The sequence below is a fragment of the Sciurus vulgaris genome, assembly GCF_902686455.1.
Source record: "Sciurus vulgaris genome assembly, chromosome: 1".
Taxonomy (NCBI): Eukaryota; Metazoa; Chordata; class Mammalia; order Rodentia; family Sciuridae; genus Sciurus; species Sciurus vulgaris.
In genome coordinates this window covers 57826884-57844918 of record NC_136461.1, presented here as the reverse complement: position 1 = coordinate 57844918, position 18035 = coordinate 57826884, and the positions used below count along the sequence as shown (strand labels likewise).

Below are 18035 nucleotides of genomic sequence, written 5' to 3'. Positions count from 1 at the left end.
AAAACTAGAGAATGTTTATTTTAAGCACATTTAAGAAGTATCCTTACTTCTGAATTTCTAAAAACCATTAATATGCATAGTATGTGTGTCTAAGAAAGATTTGGTAGATTGTGCATCCTTTTCCATTTTCATCTGAACGGTGAACCCAAATGTTAGTGGAACATCTTAAAGTACAGAAGAACATTCAGGAAAAAAAAAAAAAAAAAGATCTCAGTTGCATGTGTTCAGATAGGACATGGTCATTTGTTTTAAAAAAGTCAACTCCATTCAACAAATATTTATTAAATCTCTCTCTTATTTGTCTAAACATTTAAAGGTAAACCTCTTCATTTCACTGTTCCACTCACCAAGATCTATCTAGAACACAGTTAATTCTATTAAACATACTTACACTCCTCTTCAGGCCTCTTCCGAAGTGCTGCACGAACTTCTTTACAAGGACTTCTCTGATATTGGGGGGGATTTCTTCCCCTTATTAGATTCTCCATCCTGTAAGAGAAAATTCAAAGTGTATTTTAATGGCAAAATCTAGATAAATCCCTGCAATTTAAATAGTTTAAATAGTCACAAGTTCAAGTATCTATAGAAACTTGATAATACCATTAAGAGTATCTGACAAATAGTATGATAGTAGTGAGTGGGAAGGACTATGGTAAATTGGAGAGTGACTGAGTTTTCCAAGGTATCCAGTTAAAAAAAATGTATACATCATGCGGACAAAACTCATGCATGTTCTCCAATTAGAGACTGTTATGGACTGAATGTTTGTGTCCCCCTCAAAATTCATTTATTAAAGCCCCAACTCCCAATGTGATGGTATTTGGAGATGAGCCTTTTGGGAGGTAATTAAATTTAGGGGTGGTCATGAGGGTGGCTGCTCATGAGGGGATTAGATCCACATAAGATAAGGGAGCAAAACCAGAGCACACACAAGTTCCACCACAGGAAGATGTGGCAAGGAGGAGGCCATCATCCGCCAGCAAAAATGAGGGCCTTCACAAGAAAGTAAATCTACAAACACCTTGATCATGACCTTCCCAGTCTCAAAACTGCCTGTAAAGACATGTCTATTATTTATGCCACATGCTCTATGATAATTTGTTATAATAGCTCAACCCAACCTAAGATAACCTATGAAAAAGCAAGTAAATAATTGAAGTAAACATATATACAAGTAAGGTTACCCTTTACAAAGAGCATATATTTCACTGACATTTCAAATAACATTTTGAAGAGTGGAATTGTTGCTTTCTTTCCATGCTAATAAATGAATCTGAAGAGATTTCTAATTATAATAATTGTGACTTCATGAAAATGCAAAATGGATAAATAAACTGTACTTCTCAGTTCCTGGTGTGGTGCTAAGAATCAGAAATGACAAATTCATTGAATGCAACTGGGGTGAGCATCTTTAAGAGCATATGTTTTGTGGTTAGTACTTTGTTTTCAATAAGGTTTATGATTTTTCACTTTTAATATGCCCTCTATTAATTTATAAAACATAAAGAACTCTATTGAACACTCAGGATTTGACTATTCAGGAAAAATCCCAAGGTATTTATTGGCATTTTGAAAATATATGCATGGTTTATTAACATCTATATAATTATTCTAAATCAGGGATATCATGAGTGTTGATATCTATCTTGTTTCATAGAATGTATGCCATTGAAAACAGTATGGTTATTATGCGTACAATGGTAGATGGTCTGCTAGGGCTACTGGTACAGAAGATTTTGTTTCTGATGTCCAGAGTAGAAATTAGGAAATGACAATCTCATAAAAGTGATATTTAAAATAGTGTGAAGTATGAGATAGCCATTTGTACTAGATTAATAACATAACACTATATTTTTGGAAAGCTATAATTGGCACTTAACACTCTTCCAAATAAACTATGAAATCAATACATTCATATATAGATGCTGTTGGGTTTGTGTATGCTAATATGCATATGACTATGTAAAGTATAAGAAGCTGTAATATGTTATAACTTGAATATTAGTTTCTCTTGAAGCTCATTTCAAGTGAAAAAAAGAGTTATTTCTCATGACATTAGGATAATACAATGAAAGGAAACCAACTGAGAACTTGAAGACAGGATTTCCTTATCTATCTATCTATCTATCTATCTATCTATCTATCTATCTATCTTTCTATCTACTTAATTCCTCTGCGATTTCACCATGAAGATTAGTTATGCAAACTAAATTACATCAAATTTTCTAGTTTCTGACTCTTGAATTAATTCAGTGAACAATTTTGATTATATGTTCCAGCAAATGCATGAATTTCCATGATGATCTAATAACAATTTAAGTGAACTTGTAATTATTCACTAGTATTTCCAAGCTCAAGATAATTAAAATATAGCATATATAACCTGCACATACAAATGTCTACATAAAATTGTGGGGTAATTTTAAAAATCAATTTTATTCAACATGATTACACTGTGATAGGGAGAAAGAACTTATCCTGGTTGGAAATATATATAAACCACTCTCTTGAACAGGCTATTATTTTTTATTTTATATCTCTATCAAATATGTGAAAACGAAAGTGATTTCTTTTCCATGTAGCTATGGTTGAGAACATGTCAGATTAGAAAGTACTGCCAAAGACTTTGGGAGATTTTCACCTACATGTTTTCTGTTAGCATCCAAAATCCCCAAGTCAGCCTCCCAGGGATCAGTGCCCAGAGGCTGCTTGTCCAGAACACTCACAAGTAGATATCCTAGAGATTACGCCAGGTTAGCAATGCAGCATGGAGGAAATGCGAGGAGCTTAGTTCTGGAATTTCCATTCTGCCTCTTAAAGGATGATTTTAGGAAAAGTTACTTACATACTTTATGCTTTCATTTTCTCATCAGTAAATTGAGAATAACTTTCACAGCCTTGTAGTTGTGAGGATTAGATATATTTGCACAAGTCAAATGCTCTGCATTGTGGTAGTCAAATGCAAGAGTTCATGTAGCTGTGGTTAGTCAGGATCAACAAAGATAAAAATGTAGTAACATTTTACATGTCCAGTATGTTAGGAAAACAAACTGACTAAACAAATGTTCTAGGTATTGTAAAGAAACATAAAACAACCATTTATATGAATTGCCAATTTTCAGAAATGAAAAAATTAAAATGGTGCATTTCATTTTTATCTGTAAGATTTAAGGGATTACAATAAAAATATTGAAATGGACAAAAAGTGGGCTGCTATCCCTATGGATTAACAAAAGTGCTACAAATTCTATTGTTCTCAGAAAATTTAGAAAATAATTCAAGATTTATTGTGACATCTCACCTTAGTAATAAAAATGAAAATACTATCATATGTTACCATTTACCATTTATTTCATTGAATCCTTTGAAAAGTATTCGAAAGAACACTTTAAAGATGAAAAATAAGTGCTTTTTGTATATGATGTAGTATATAAAATTAATACTATAGGAATATACACACAATTGCTTGTATGTGAATCCACTGATTATATACTGAGTTTTGATTGTTTTGTTATTACCACTGATATGTTCAATTCTATCAATGACATTTTAAGCTTTCAAGAACTGTCAAAAATATAAGTAGGGTGAAGAAATTCCCTATTATGTTACAATATGCTAGTAGATGAAAAAATTATAAAACATTAAAAATCCTTTTGTTCTTTAGAATGCTAAATGCTGTTCCCACTAGACAGGGGAGGAATCAAGTTAAAAGCTCAACAAAGTCAAAGCATGGTGGTAGATATCTGCAATCCCAGCAACTCAGGAGGATTGCAAATTGAAGGGCAGCCTCAGCAATTTAGTGAGACTGTCAACAACAGCAAGATCCTATCTCAAAAAAATAAAAAGGTCTGGGGATATAGTTTAGTGGTAAAGGGCCTCTGGGGTCAATAACCAGGAACTAATATATATATATATATATATATATATATATATATATATATATATACACACACACACACACACAAACACAATACAACTTTCATGTGCAAACTCCTATATAACTAGAGACTTCTATCTTCTTGAGATTACACTCCTGGCTGCCTGAACTCTTTGACCAGTGTCATATGTGATCTACGGTTTGCATTAAATGGTGAAACAAGATGACCATGAATGAAATCTTGGAATGCAGCCAGGACACTGCAAAGGAGCTGTTTGTTCTGCAGCTCTCTAGCTTAGCAAGCCACCAGTGGGAGTGCGTTAACAGTTCCAGCAAGGAGAGATTAAGTGTGATGACCACAGGCAAGACAGATGCTCTGACAATTCATTGAGGAGCTCTGAAAAGTGCAGCCTATGTCCACCACTGAGAATAAATAAGGGCAGCTAGATTAATATCAAGCAGCAAGAAATAACATTCAGAGGTTATGAGCAAAAGGTGTCTACAACCCTCTGGATGGTGTCTCCTTAATCTAGTTTAAGTCTCACAATCACTTGTGAAGCTTTAAGAAATTCCAATCTCCCATTCCCAGCGCTAAAGATTTTAATTCAGACAGCTGAAGCCAAAACCTGATTGACTTTTTTTTTTTTTTTTACATTAATCAGGTCCTCCTAAAGTAGCTGGTCTTATACTTGTCCAGATATTGACACTTAGGATCCCTTGAAAATAGAAAATACAGACTCGGAGATGTAGGGAAGGCAAGTTCAACAGATTCACTGAGATGATAAAGTTCTCTACTGATACAGAGGTAGAGTAAGAGCCTGTAGAGGGGTCTGCAGTTAGAACAGGCAAATAAAAATGAAAGAGGAGTGAAGGAGATTCAATCAAAGTCTTGACAAGTTGCCTGGTGGTCAACCAGAGAAACCTGGAGACTGCTCATTTGCAAGGCTGATAATATCAATACTGAAATGATTAATAGTCTCAGGCAGATCTGAGAACCATTTTGGATTGATCCAGAATGGTGGACTGTGACAGGTTGTGACTAGTGAATAAAAATATGTTTGAAAGGGATTTATACTAGACAGAAGAGGAAAATAGGGAATGACTAATTCTATGGAGGACAAGGGAGTGGGGTTAAGAGAATAAAACTATTAGGAAGAAGTATTCTAAAACACCTACTGTTCCATGCTAGGTTTTTTATGTATACATTTTCCTTGTCATCATTATTTTCTCTCTGATTAATCCAGGACTTAGAGATGGTAAGTGATTTGCTTAGGATCATTTAGGGAGTATGTACAAGTCAGGATATAAATTCAGATCTATCTGTCTCTGGAGCTATTACCTACTATGTAGGACATGTAATAGAATTTTCTATGATGTAAGTGTTCGATATCTGTGTGTTCAATTCCTGTGCTAGCCATATGCAGCTACATAACTAAGAAACTGAACTTCAGAAGTTTTACAGTTTTATCAAATCTCAATTTATTTCAATTTCAACAAGCACTGTGACTACTACATTAGACAGCACAGTATGTGTAGAAGTTCCTGCCAAGCACATAACTAGTGAAATAAAATAGATATATAATTTTTGCTTTTGTAGGTCTGAAAACTCAACAGAAATAATTCATGAAAAACTAGAATAAATAAAAAAGTAGGCATTAAAAATGAATGTAGTGCCTAAAATGCATATAAAAAAAAAGTAAGCATGATATTGCTTGATGATTGTTTAAAACAATAAAGAGTGATCTGTTCTGTCCTGCCCAGGGAAGGAGAAGGATTAAAGGTCAACGGGTTGTGCCCATCCACTCTCACAATGCACTGAATTCAAGTCACCTCCCCAGAGTTCTGGATTTCCTCATTTGGCTTTGAACTGAAGAAAAAGGAGGAAAGAGTTGAAGAAGCAGTGGAAAGTGCCTTGCTTTATCAGTGAGCTGCTGGGGTTTTTAAAGAAAACTTGAGCCTGAAGCACCGTGGACCAAACTTCAGGCCAGGACTGTGCCGAACACATGCATATTAAGCATACAAATAGTCACTGAGAAGAGTCTCAAGTGTTCATAAGGATCCAATTTGAACTGCAAATGACAGTGCAAAAATAATCAATACCCAATTATCTCAGCCAAATATGTTGAGTTGATCCCTAATAAGGACAAACTGAAGTTAAACAGCAAGATTATTGAGCAAAGAAACCACACTTGCACCGCATTAACCAGCTTAGAAAGAGAAATGCTGAATAGAACAAGGAGTTAGGTGAAGTGCTGGCAGAGTTGGAAACAAATCAGGTAAGGCACCCATGATGTGTAAGGCACCCATGATTTACCGACAGAACAAGGATCAGCAGTAGTTTCAGAGAGGAGAAACTTGTTTTTACATTTTGGGAGAGAGCAAGCACAATGTTACATTTTTCCACTTTTTTATTTTCAAAGAAATAGAATCCAGTGTAGATGGGTATCCCATGAAACATCTTAAAAATCAAGTTTCTACCATTTTTAAATGACGAATCAGAACAGGTGAAAGGTATATAACTTCCTTTTCAGATATTGTAGTAAACAACAGTTCCATGAAAAATCTATGCAATTAATGACAAAAAAGTGCATAGCAATGTGGAAAAACGAGGCTCCTCATTAACTCAGAGAGTACACTGTTCACAAGATCTGGTCTTACATTATTTCTTCCCTTCTATTTTTTTTAAGGAACGATTTTGTAATTTTTTACTTATTGCACAGTAATAGCACACCTAGAAGTCCTTTATGAAGGAATCTGTTAGCAGACTGGGTAGGAAAAAGGGGGAGCAAGCTTCCATTAGTGAAGATCCTTAAGAAATAACTAGTTTACTTGTAAGATTCAGGAATATGTTCATTGTCTACATCACAAAAGAACCAATTAATTTACTAAACTCAGTTATTCAGAAAATAAGTTTCTTAAAACTATATAAATTAATTGACTAGGTTCATAGAAACATTTGTCTATAAAAATGAATGACCTTTCCAAAGAATGGTAAAAATCTAATAAAGGCAAAATAAGATATAACTCAATACATCCAAAGCACTCAGGTGTTTGTTTTACTCCCCAAAACAAGAATGGAGCTGGCGATGAGGAAAAAAAAAAAAAAAAAAAAAAAGAATTAAAATAGTTAGAACTCCTCTAAGAAGTCCCAGTGCTGAATCAACTTAGTTATACAAAATAAAACTGATATTAAAATACAGAAAATTTTGTGTTTTTGTAAAAGTACAAAGTGTCTTATGTTAATAAGATTAGTGCCATTCAGGTTATAATAATATTTCAAAAGACTGCATACAGACTGTTCACCATTTTGAAAGTTTAACGGTATGTTAAAGCCATTTCTTTAAAAAAATTGTATTAGAATAAGGTGAAATATAGAAATACAATGCAATTACCTGCGATCTAGAAATTAATATTATTCAGTAGATTTATAAGCCAAGTTTGACTCTATGTTTTTCTATCCTTTCCCCAGGACCCTCATATTTTGACCATAAGGAAAGGACATCTGTGTGAAAAACTGGTTGTCATTCTTTTCAATGGTTGACTCTTAAGAAATGAGATGACCATGGCCCTCAGAATATGAATCTTATATCCCTCTGAAAAGCCTTCTACGATTTCATTCCGACCTCTCTGTAAGTTTCCATCCTATTATAGGATCCTATATACATCTAACCCTAGACTTTGCCCAAGTTCCATTATTGCATAGAACCTAGCGCAGTCCCTTGAATGCTGAAGAAGAGTACTTACTTACTTCAAATGATTGGGCAAATTAATGAATGGTAGGTGTTAGAAATACATGTATACCCTATGAATGCTATTGTGTCTATGGTTGTAAAACATCTCTACATATATTATTTATTCTATGCACTTCATCTCTTAGGAAGAACTTAAGGTCAACAGCAAAATCAAACTTGGGCTCAGATTTTCTGATCCTTGCTGATCTTTCCACCTAAGCACAACTGCCTAAATGAAGGAACTGCTCTGTTCATGTCCATATAACTCCACCTTCACCTGGGGCTTATGTCTCTGAGAAGGAACTACTATCACATAAAGTAGCTGTTTAGACACAGGAAAAAAATGTATATGAAAGGAATGTAATGATTTTGTAAGAAAAGCATGAATTCCTTTCTCAAAGGGAAATGGGCAAAGTTGGCAATTAAGAATAATTGTCAATCTTTTAAAAATGTATGTAAATATTTAAATATATACCATAGGGTAGAATATAATGATTCCATAGTCTTCATAATTCTGAGATGCAACCAAATGGTTCCCTGGAAAGTCTGCCTTCAGCCTGCTCTTCTTTTATATCCCATACATGAAGAATCTCTGAACTGTCTTATGACCCACAAGGCAGTGGTGCTTAGTAACTGACTGCACTAAGAGTTTTCTGAGTGTTGGCACAATGTTCTGGTAAATTCTCCAGAATGGTTACATATGGTGCTGACCGCTCAGAGCAAAATCTAGCATTTTTTAAAAAATGAACTGTTAGAATTAGTCAAGTGAATACTCCCTGATGGCTGTGATTCATTGATGAGAAAAAAGAAAACATCATGATCACAATCATAATTCCTATGACTTTTTAAAGCATAAAATATTTTAAATTCTTAGTATTTTATACTAAGATGAGAAGGTGAAACTTTTACTAGAGAAAGAATCAAAATGACTCACTTATGTAGGAAGATCAGTTTCCGGGAAAAACTCAATCAAGTTCCTATTTTAAATGGAGTAAGTATCCTAACAGCCTGGACTGCTCAGAAGGATATTGAATAATTGTGTGCTAGTTCCAGGAACGTTAAAAATGTCTTTTTGCTTTTCCTAAAAATTTGTCAGGCCACTAGGAAATATCACTTCACCAGGTGCATAGCAATTTTAAAATCTGCACCTGGCATTTCATTCCAGTTCCTTCCCCTAACGTGGCCACAGGAGATTGCTTTTCTTTCTATTTGATTACTTTCTTTTGGCTTAATTGGAGGGTATGTAAATATATTATCCATTAAAGGAATGCTACAGCACACACGGACAGCCTGTCTGTGATACAATTCCCCTCCCTATGTCTACTTTCAATTTAGCAGCCAGAAGGTCTTTTAAAACTGAGTCATGGGCTGGGCCTGTAGCTCAGTGGTAGAGCGCTAGCCCAGCATGTGTGAGGCACTGGGTTTGATCCTCAGCACCACATTAAAAAAAATAATAATAAAGGTATTGTGTCTATCTACACCAAAAAATATTAACAAAACAAAATAAAACTGAGTCGTATTGTGTCACTGTACTGCTCTGAGCACGGTGAGGACTTCCCATTTCACTAAGAGAACAGGCCTAAGTCCTTAAGGTGGTCTACCTGCAACCTCTTCCTGTTTCCTTCTCTCATCTCTTGTACTGTATTCCCATGCTGTGCACGTTCTATTGACTGAACTTGAACACACACACATACCCTGCAGCAGGCCTTTCCTCTCTGGTAGTAGCTTCTTTCTGGAATTTCTACACATGGATGGGGTCTTCATTCAAGGGTTTCTCTCTCTCTTTTTTTTTTTTTTCCTCCACAATTTTTTTGTAATTTATTTAGACATTTACAACTTTTTACTTTACCAGACCAAAACCTCTTAGACTCTTTACGCATAAATCACACCGGACAGAATCTTAACTCCCAGCAACTCTGTTTTTAGTGAAAATAGAGAAACAAAGTAAAGTTTTCCATTAACCAATTTATGAAAACACATTTAATGTTTAGATACATTTTAGTTAAGAGTGCTTGATTTTTATCTTTAATAGATATTTTAGCATTTTAACTTTGTAAATTAATTAGGTGTCTCTTTAACATTTTTAATCACACCTCTCCTGACAAACACAAAGGATCCTACACTAGCAACAGCTCTCCCAATCCCACTCTGCACCAAACACCTTTGTCTTCCTTAACAATTTCTAATTTGTTTTAACCTCATTCCTTATCAACTTCTAAAAGCAGTTTCATCTTTTATGCAGAATTCATTGTTTATTGACTGTAAAAATCCATGTGTGCTTTAAAAACAATGTATCTTAATCTAAAAATTGCTGATTTGGCTTCCATTATGTAGAGAAAGAAATATAAAAACTTTCCCCAATATGATGGTAAATTTGTCCATTTTTCCCATGGTTCTGTCATTTTTTTTTTGTCTTACATAATTTGATACTTTAGTACTAAATATACATGAGTTATAATGTCTTCAAGAATAAAAACTTTTATTACTGTTTGCTTTAAAATCTGTCTATAATACAATTTCAGTATCTCTAAAATTGCCTAGAATATAATTTTCCATATTGGCATTGTTCCTATGTTTCTCATATTTGAGATATGTCTCTTGGAAAGAAAGTATTGTTGGATATTTTAAATCCAGTTTTTAAAAAATTCAGTTTAAAACAGAATGTATTTTCCTTTGTTTGATTTATTAATCAGTTTGGATTTATGTCTACTATCTTATTTTGTGCTTTCTAGTTTCATAGATTTCTCTTTTACCTTTCTTCATTTGAAGTATGATGTTTTTTCCTTTTTCATTCTAATTTTTATGATTTGCACTTCAGAAATAATGATTTCTATGTCTTGATATATCCATGTATTTAATATTTGCTTAATGTTCTTCACTGTCTTCTATTTTTGATCATTTTCCTTAGTTTTGAATATCATCCTTTAAAATGTTCTTTAAAGTGATGCATGTATTTTTTAAACCGTCTTAATTGTTGTTCATCTGAAAATGTCTACATTTTACACCTTTTCTTGAAAGATGGCTTGCTAGATAGAGAATTAAATCTGAATGGTTGTCTCCCGTAGCTGGTTGAATGAGTTATTTCCAGTGCTGAGGGCTCCTTTACCACAGTTGCAGAGACAGCTCTCCAGTATCCTGTGACCTCTTCTTTTCTGGATTCCTTTGAACATGCAGGGGAAGTTTCCTAACCCTGCTCTTGTAACCTCGGATGTGTCTTCATGCCTTCTTTCATTCTATCCTCTTTTTTACAAATCAACCTCATTAATTTTAGAATCCTGCCCTTTTCTCACATTTCCATCTATATTTCTTGAAACATATACATTTTAGAAAATTCCACTATCTGAAAACTGTGATAGGATTCTTCAGATACTTGTCTCTGCTGACTCTGATGTACAGCAATAGGTTTCTTAGGATTTCTGGCTTGTTTATGTATTTTGTGATTTTTATATAAGATCTTCATGGATATTTATTTTTAAGTGTTCATTGAGGCCCTCACTGGAGTGTATTTTACTCCAAAGAATATCTAAACTTTATTTCCTGACTGTGGAGCAACTTGCAGTCACTAAAATATGAGTTTGTGGTCCCCAGGATTTAGCAGATACCCTTAGACTAAAATCTATCATTAATTTTTATCCAACTTCTTTGGGTTTATGCTGATTTAAGTTTTGGTTACTCCTCACTTTCTAGGCACTGCATTTAAAGAAACTTAATTTATATTTTATCCAGTTTTTTTTTTTTTTTTAGTTGTTTTCATGGGACAGAACTTGCAGGGTGTTTAGTGCTTCATGCTGACAATAATGAAAATCACTTATATTTTAAACAAATTCATGATAATATATTTTGAAAGGAAGCAATATAAGCTAGCAGAAATTATTTAAGATACTGCCATTATATTCAAAATATGATAAACTAGCTTTAGAAATGCTAACCATGTGAGGTGCCTGAAATGGCATAGATAGGAAGCAGGGAAGACAAGATTCACATTTTATTGATTCTAAAATCTCTACATTATAAGACCTCTGTTAGCCCTGACTTTTTTGTATTATAATAGAATAATATTGCTAAGAATTTATATTAGTACTTGAGGCTCAAGTAAGAGCCATTAAGTGCCTATACCATTAGTATAAGAGGGTGGGAAGGGGGCAAAAATGGAGGAAGGAGGACTCTATAGAGGGATAAGAAGGGTGGAAGGGATGGCGGCGGGGGGGGAGAAAAAAATAACAGAATGAATCAAAAACTATTACCCTAGGTAAATGTATGATTACACAAATGATATGCCTCTACTTCATGTACAGAGAAACAAGATGTATCCCATTTGTTTACAATAAAAATGAATAAAAAAAAGAGTGATGAGCTGAAAAATAGCTGCCACGAGATACATTGGGAAGGATCAATAAAGGAGTAAACAGATTTTAACTAAGAGATTTCTGTCATTTGCTATGTTAATAAATCCAAAAAAAATATTTCACTTGGCAGAAATATTCTATGAGCAAGCATGGAGATAAATAAGCCTGTGACTCTGGTGAAGACCTGAAACAAAGTAACAGTCTGAAAGATGACATGACAGAACTGGTTATTTCAGCATGACTATTCTAAGACAAACTTTTAAAATAGGAAGACAATCTAAGTGCATGAACCCTCCAGTCTGCTTCTGTTAATTTTCATCACTTCCTTTATCCTGTCAACATTCTCTGAAGACTTAGGTAAAGATGATATTTTCTGGTGAATTAATTCAACATTGTCCCTTATAATATTCTATATATACAAGATACATCAGAGGAAAAATGTATCACACATTTTATTTGTGGTGGCCAGATCCATAACACTTAAAGAATCTTTGGGGGTCTTTATAGTACTTTTAAAATTGGACAATATAAATAACCTTCTAATATTCTTCCATATATGATTACATATGTCATTCTGAAAGAACCCATTATATAAGAAATATCTGAAGCACATGTAATTCTTTATATGAAATCAGCTATTCCTAAGACATTTCTATTAAGCTTCCAGTAAATTGTTGTCACATATAATTATAATATTCTGGATTAATCATTATATTTTAAATATTATTATGCTTTCAGTCTTTCAGATTAACTATAGAATAATCATATCTCAAGAATATTTATGACTATTAGTAACAAAGAAATGCTGGTGAGGAAATTAGGTCAGTGTGAATTTAGGTCAGTAACCAGTAGCACACACGGGTGTGTGTGCACCCCTGAGCATGTGCGCACACACACACACACACACACACACACACACACACACTGTAAACATCAAATCTGAGGTTTATAATTGACTGTGGGTTTCTACACCATAATAAATCATCGTTCTAATGGAATATTGACATCTTGTCTTTTCCTTTATCTTTCTCTTCTTTTCCTTCCCTTTTTTGTCTGCTTTTTTTTTTATCATTATGATGTAGTAAAGGATTATGGTAGTAATTTTTGATGCTTCCTAATGTATTGTCACTATAGTTATTTAACTCTAGTATCATAAAAATCATAGGCATTTATCAACATTGATCAACCTTTTGGATCTGAAGATTCTGCATAATGGAAAATCCCTAAAAAGTCTACCCTTTTACATTTAGAGAAATGTTTATAATATAAATTTTGTTAAATAACTTGAAGAGCCTTGTTAGACTATTTTAAAACCATGAATGGATAACCTGACAACTTTTAAAAATGATTTTTTTGTTTATCTTTATTTATTAAATGAGCTAAATGTCATTCTTTCAAATATCCACGACAATCTATTCTGATGTTTTAATTACAAAATTATTGACATGTTGAGAAGGAAGGAAATATTCTATACATGGTTCTTAAATTAGTACTCTCATTATTTACGGTTTCCTTTTCTTTTATCTGTTTTCTAGATCAGTGAGTCCCAAAGTTTGGACTGTGGATTATAAAATTTTCACTTGGATAATGAGAATAATAAGCAATTTACCAAGGTTTTCATTAAGGCAGCTTTTTGCTATTAAAATGTCCCTTCTCACAAAATGGTTGTGATGTGTAGGGAACATTCCTCAAGCTTATCTGACAGCAGTCACTGACACCATGGTCTAAGTAAGCCAAACAGTCTGGACAGAGAAACTGAGGTAATGGTAAAGACTCGCCGTGAAATGAAGGTCTTTGCAGCTGCTGAGGCTGAGTTAGAAGCTGAGAGGAGGCCTTGCTTATCAAGCATCCCTTCAAGCTGTGATGTGAGCTCGCCCCTGCTGCCTTGCCTCAGTTTACCATCCCCCCAGTCCTTTGTCTCAGACCTGTTGCTGGGCAGAATTACTCAGGCATGCTTGGTTTGTTTACACTACCTTGACGCCTATAGGCTGATTCTGTTATGCTTTAACAAGTGTGTTAACCTGATTGGATAATGTGCCTATATATGTCTTGTACAAGTCTAAGTAAAATTAGATCTGTGCCTTCAGAGCTCGATCTTCGATGTCTGAGCACATTAGGTAGGCATCATTCGTCCTCACCCTCAGCGGTCCCCAGTCTCCGAACATCTGTAGTGATTATAGATAGTAAATTTATCATTATAGCTTTAATAAAAATGTTTCCCAGTTTAAAAAACTCATCATTGGTCTGTGAAATTCCATTATCTGGGGACCATGATATTAACATAATCTTGGGGAAAAATTACTGGTAAAACTGGAATTCTTGGACAAGACAAGATAAATTGGAGGTTGCTCAGGGAAATTATGTAAAAATAAATAAATAAATAAAAAGCAAGGGTTGCTGAGCACTGTTTCTGGCACTTTAGTCATTCAGAAAATAACAGCTGAGTGGAGACTGAATGAATGAAAGCCCAGTTTTAAATACAGGTGGATACAGTTGAACTTGTGACCTAATCAGATATACCCCACAACAGTACTGAGGAATATTTGCCTAGTGGCCTATAATAAAGAACACCACAATGTGCACCAAAGAAAACTGATAATGGGATTTCCAAACAAGTATACATCACAAATACTCTCAACCAGAATTTATCTGAAGAGGTAGGAGAGGAAATAGAAAACGTTATTTTCCCTTTTAAATCCTGCTCAATTCTAGTAGAAAAGTCAAAAGATAAAAAAGACCCTGAATAAAACAATCCTTGTTTTTTGCATGTACTTTCTTTTACAAAATGAAAATATCTTATCATCCTTTTAGCAGTATTATTTTACTTAGGGGACTCTAAAAATAATCAATCAGTACTTATTGTGCTAGCATCGAATGGGTAAGGTAGGATCTATCAACCTTTGACCTAGAATAACCATCTTCTACTTCACTGCCATCATTATGTAAATAGGCATTAGTAAAGTAGAAAGTTAGATAAATAGATGAATAAACAAGAAATTATATATCAACTTAGTGGTCTAATCTGAAATATCTCTCATCACAACTAAGACTTTATTAATCTTATACTTAAATAAGTTGTCTTCTACGTTTGTTAAAATAATAAGCAGGTTCTTGATCAGAAAATCATTACCTATTATTAACCATGACATTTCCTCTTACTACTTGTTTGGTGAATTTTAACTAAAGTAATCTGGAGCTTTAGAAGAAAAGTGATCCCTGTCTAGATTGGATTAGAAGGTAAATTGTGCCCTCCCTTCATTCTGATACTGGAACCTGGACCCCAGGCCCCAGTACTTTGGAATGTGACTTCAGAATGGAATATCTTGAGGTAGGGCTTTTAAATACATCTTAAAAATAAGACTGTTATGGTATGCCCTAAACCAATGTGATTAGTATACTTATAAAAAGAAAATCTGGACACAGATATCAGGGGGCATGTATATACAGAGATCATATGAGGCCACAGGGAGAAGTAGGCCATGTGCAAGCAAAGGAAGGAAGCCTCAGGAGAAACCAAACCTACTGGACCTTGATCTAGACTTCTAGACTCCAGAACTGGGAGAAAATAATTTTCTCTGTTTAAGCTATCTAATTCATGATACTGTATTTAATGACAGCCATAACAAAAATACAATACAGGTTGTGTCTCTCTTAGGCTTTTGTGCTAACGTTTAATTAGTTTGTTAAATGAGGTTTTGTGGTCTGATTACCGGCAAGAGGAGGAATTGTTTTCTGAGCTTGTGTCTGTCACTTTGAACTGAGGTGGGAGACAGACTGACTCTATGGTGTGGGTTTATGTCAAGATTTTTTAAAAATACAACCCTGTTTTAAAATAATACCTTAAATCCCAATATCTTTATAACACTGGAATTTTAGAATGATCTTAAAAGTTTTTTTAAGATATGGATTTTTTTAAGTATTGCATCAGCTGATCACAATTTTTTCAAGTATCAAGAGTAATGATTCTTACTAGCAGGTAAATCAAATAGCTACAGTTGTAGTGGGATAAAGGTAAATATTTAGGTCAGAACATAACTGCCCTTTTTATTGAGAGTTACCAATAAACTGGAAAAAATTTGAGAAATATTAATGTCAAATGTTACTGTGAGCTTAGGAGTGTCAATTGCAAAACACCAAATACATTCATGTTGCTTATATTCTATTCATTTATTAAGAAACTAACTCTCTGAATTACCACTGACCATGCAAGGAAGTCAATAAGAAAACAAAAACAATATCTTTAAATCTCAGCATACCAAGCTTTGTTATGAGAATTATGAACTTATACATGCAAAATGTTTATAAGAGTTGTTAGTGCTCAGTAAGCTCTCATTAAATGTGAGCTAATTTTATTGTACTATAATATCAAGGTTTGTAATGAGGATACTTAAAATGAAAAAAAAAATGAAACTATGCTTACCCTATTTAAAAAGACAAAGAAAATGTAGAAAAAGGTTTATGAAATTGTCCATCAAAAGCTACCCAACAAAATGGAGTCTGAGTCCTAATAATCCAGTGAATCAGCGATCCTTAAATTTATTCAAAATGTATGATTACATGAATTAAATATTTCATTAACTTCTCACAGTAACCCTGTGAAGGTTAATGAGGTCAGCATTTCACAAAGGAAGAAGTACCTTCCTCCCAGTCACTCACACCTAGAAAGTGACAGACAGAATTTGAATTCAGGCCATCTGACTCCAGAACCCACACTATTAATCAATGGAATTGGAAAACACTTACTTAATCACTAAAATTCATATGCTTATATGTTATCTTAGTCCAAAAAAATATTATGAAGTAACATTTTTTCCCTTGAGAAAAATGTCATTTTTTCTAATAATGTTCGAAAAAGAAAATATTGTAATACAAAATTGGTTAACCCAGAGACTTCTCATTAAAACAACATGGGGAAGCATCTTTTACTTAGAATGCAGTGTGAATGATGGTCTCTGGAATTGGGGATCCTGGCTACTCTGAATTTTCTTTGTCATTCACTAGACCACTACCAACTCCTCGAAAGTAGAAACAGACACGATCACCAGTGTAGCCTCAATGTCAAAGTTGCTTAGATGATAATCTCATTAAAAAATAGTCACTAGACCTAAATACACATATCTCAAAGCATACAAATTATCAAAAGGAATATGAAAAATCACTCAACATTACTAACATCAGGAAAATGTAAATCAAAACTATAATGAGATATCACCTCACCCTGGTAAGAGTGGTTAAATTAGCAAAAAGACTGAAGATAATAAGTACTTCAAGGATGTAATGAAAAGGGAATGCTTATAAACTGTTGGTGGGGGTATAAATAAGTACAGTAGAGCCATTATTAAGAAAAAAGAACTATGAAGGTTCCTTTCCCCAAATTAAAAATAGTTACTACAAGATCCAGAAATTCCACTTCTGGGTATATACACAAAGCCAATGAAATAAGTACATTAAATAGAAATCTGCACCTCAACTTTCATTGTAGCATTACTCACAATAGCTAAGAAATGGAACATCCTGAGTGTCCATCCATGAACTAACAAATGGATAAAGCAAATCCAGTACATAAACACAACAGAATACTATTTGGCTGTAAAAATGGATGCAATACTTTCATTTGTAGCAACATGAATAGAAATGGAGATCATTAAGTGAAATAATCCAGGCAAAGAAAAACAAATACCACATGACCTCATTCACATGTGGAATCTAAGAAAGTTGACTTCATAGAAGTTGAGAGTTGAATGGTGGTTACCAGAGGCTGGAAGAGGAGTGGGGAGGGAATATGGGGGAAGGTTAATCAATGGTACTATGCTACAGTTAGGTAAGAGTAAGACACTCTGGTGTGAGACTGCACAATAGGATTACTGTAGCTAACAATGCACTGCAAATTTCAAAAGAAGAAAGAAATTTGAATGCTTTCACCCTAGAGAAATGATAAATATTTGAGGACACAGATATGTTTAACCTGATTTAAATATTACTTAATGTATAAATTTATCAAAACACAGCATATTACTCCATTAACATGTTATAATTCTTAAGGTTTTATATATCAGTTAAAAATAAATTTAAATAAGAAAA

The 18035-nt window shown here is 33.8% G+C and overlaps 1 protein-coding gene across 2 annotated transcripts in view; it reads right to left on the bottom strand.

The window, feature by feature from the left end:
• Positions 1 to 18035, bottom strand: part of LRRC7 (leucine rich repeat containing 7) — a 525614-nt gene that overhangs the window by 413311 nt on the left and 94268 nt on the right. For both annotated transcript variants that reach the window (XM_079128752.1, XM_079128751.1), the window contains exon 2: positions 392 to 489. In XM_079128752.1, coding sequence (XP_078984878.1) covers positions 392 to 489 — 98 coding nt within the window. The remainder of the gene's footprint in view (positions 1 to 391; positions 490 to 18035) is intronic.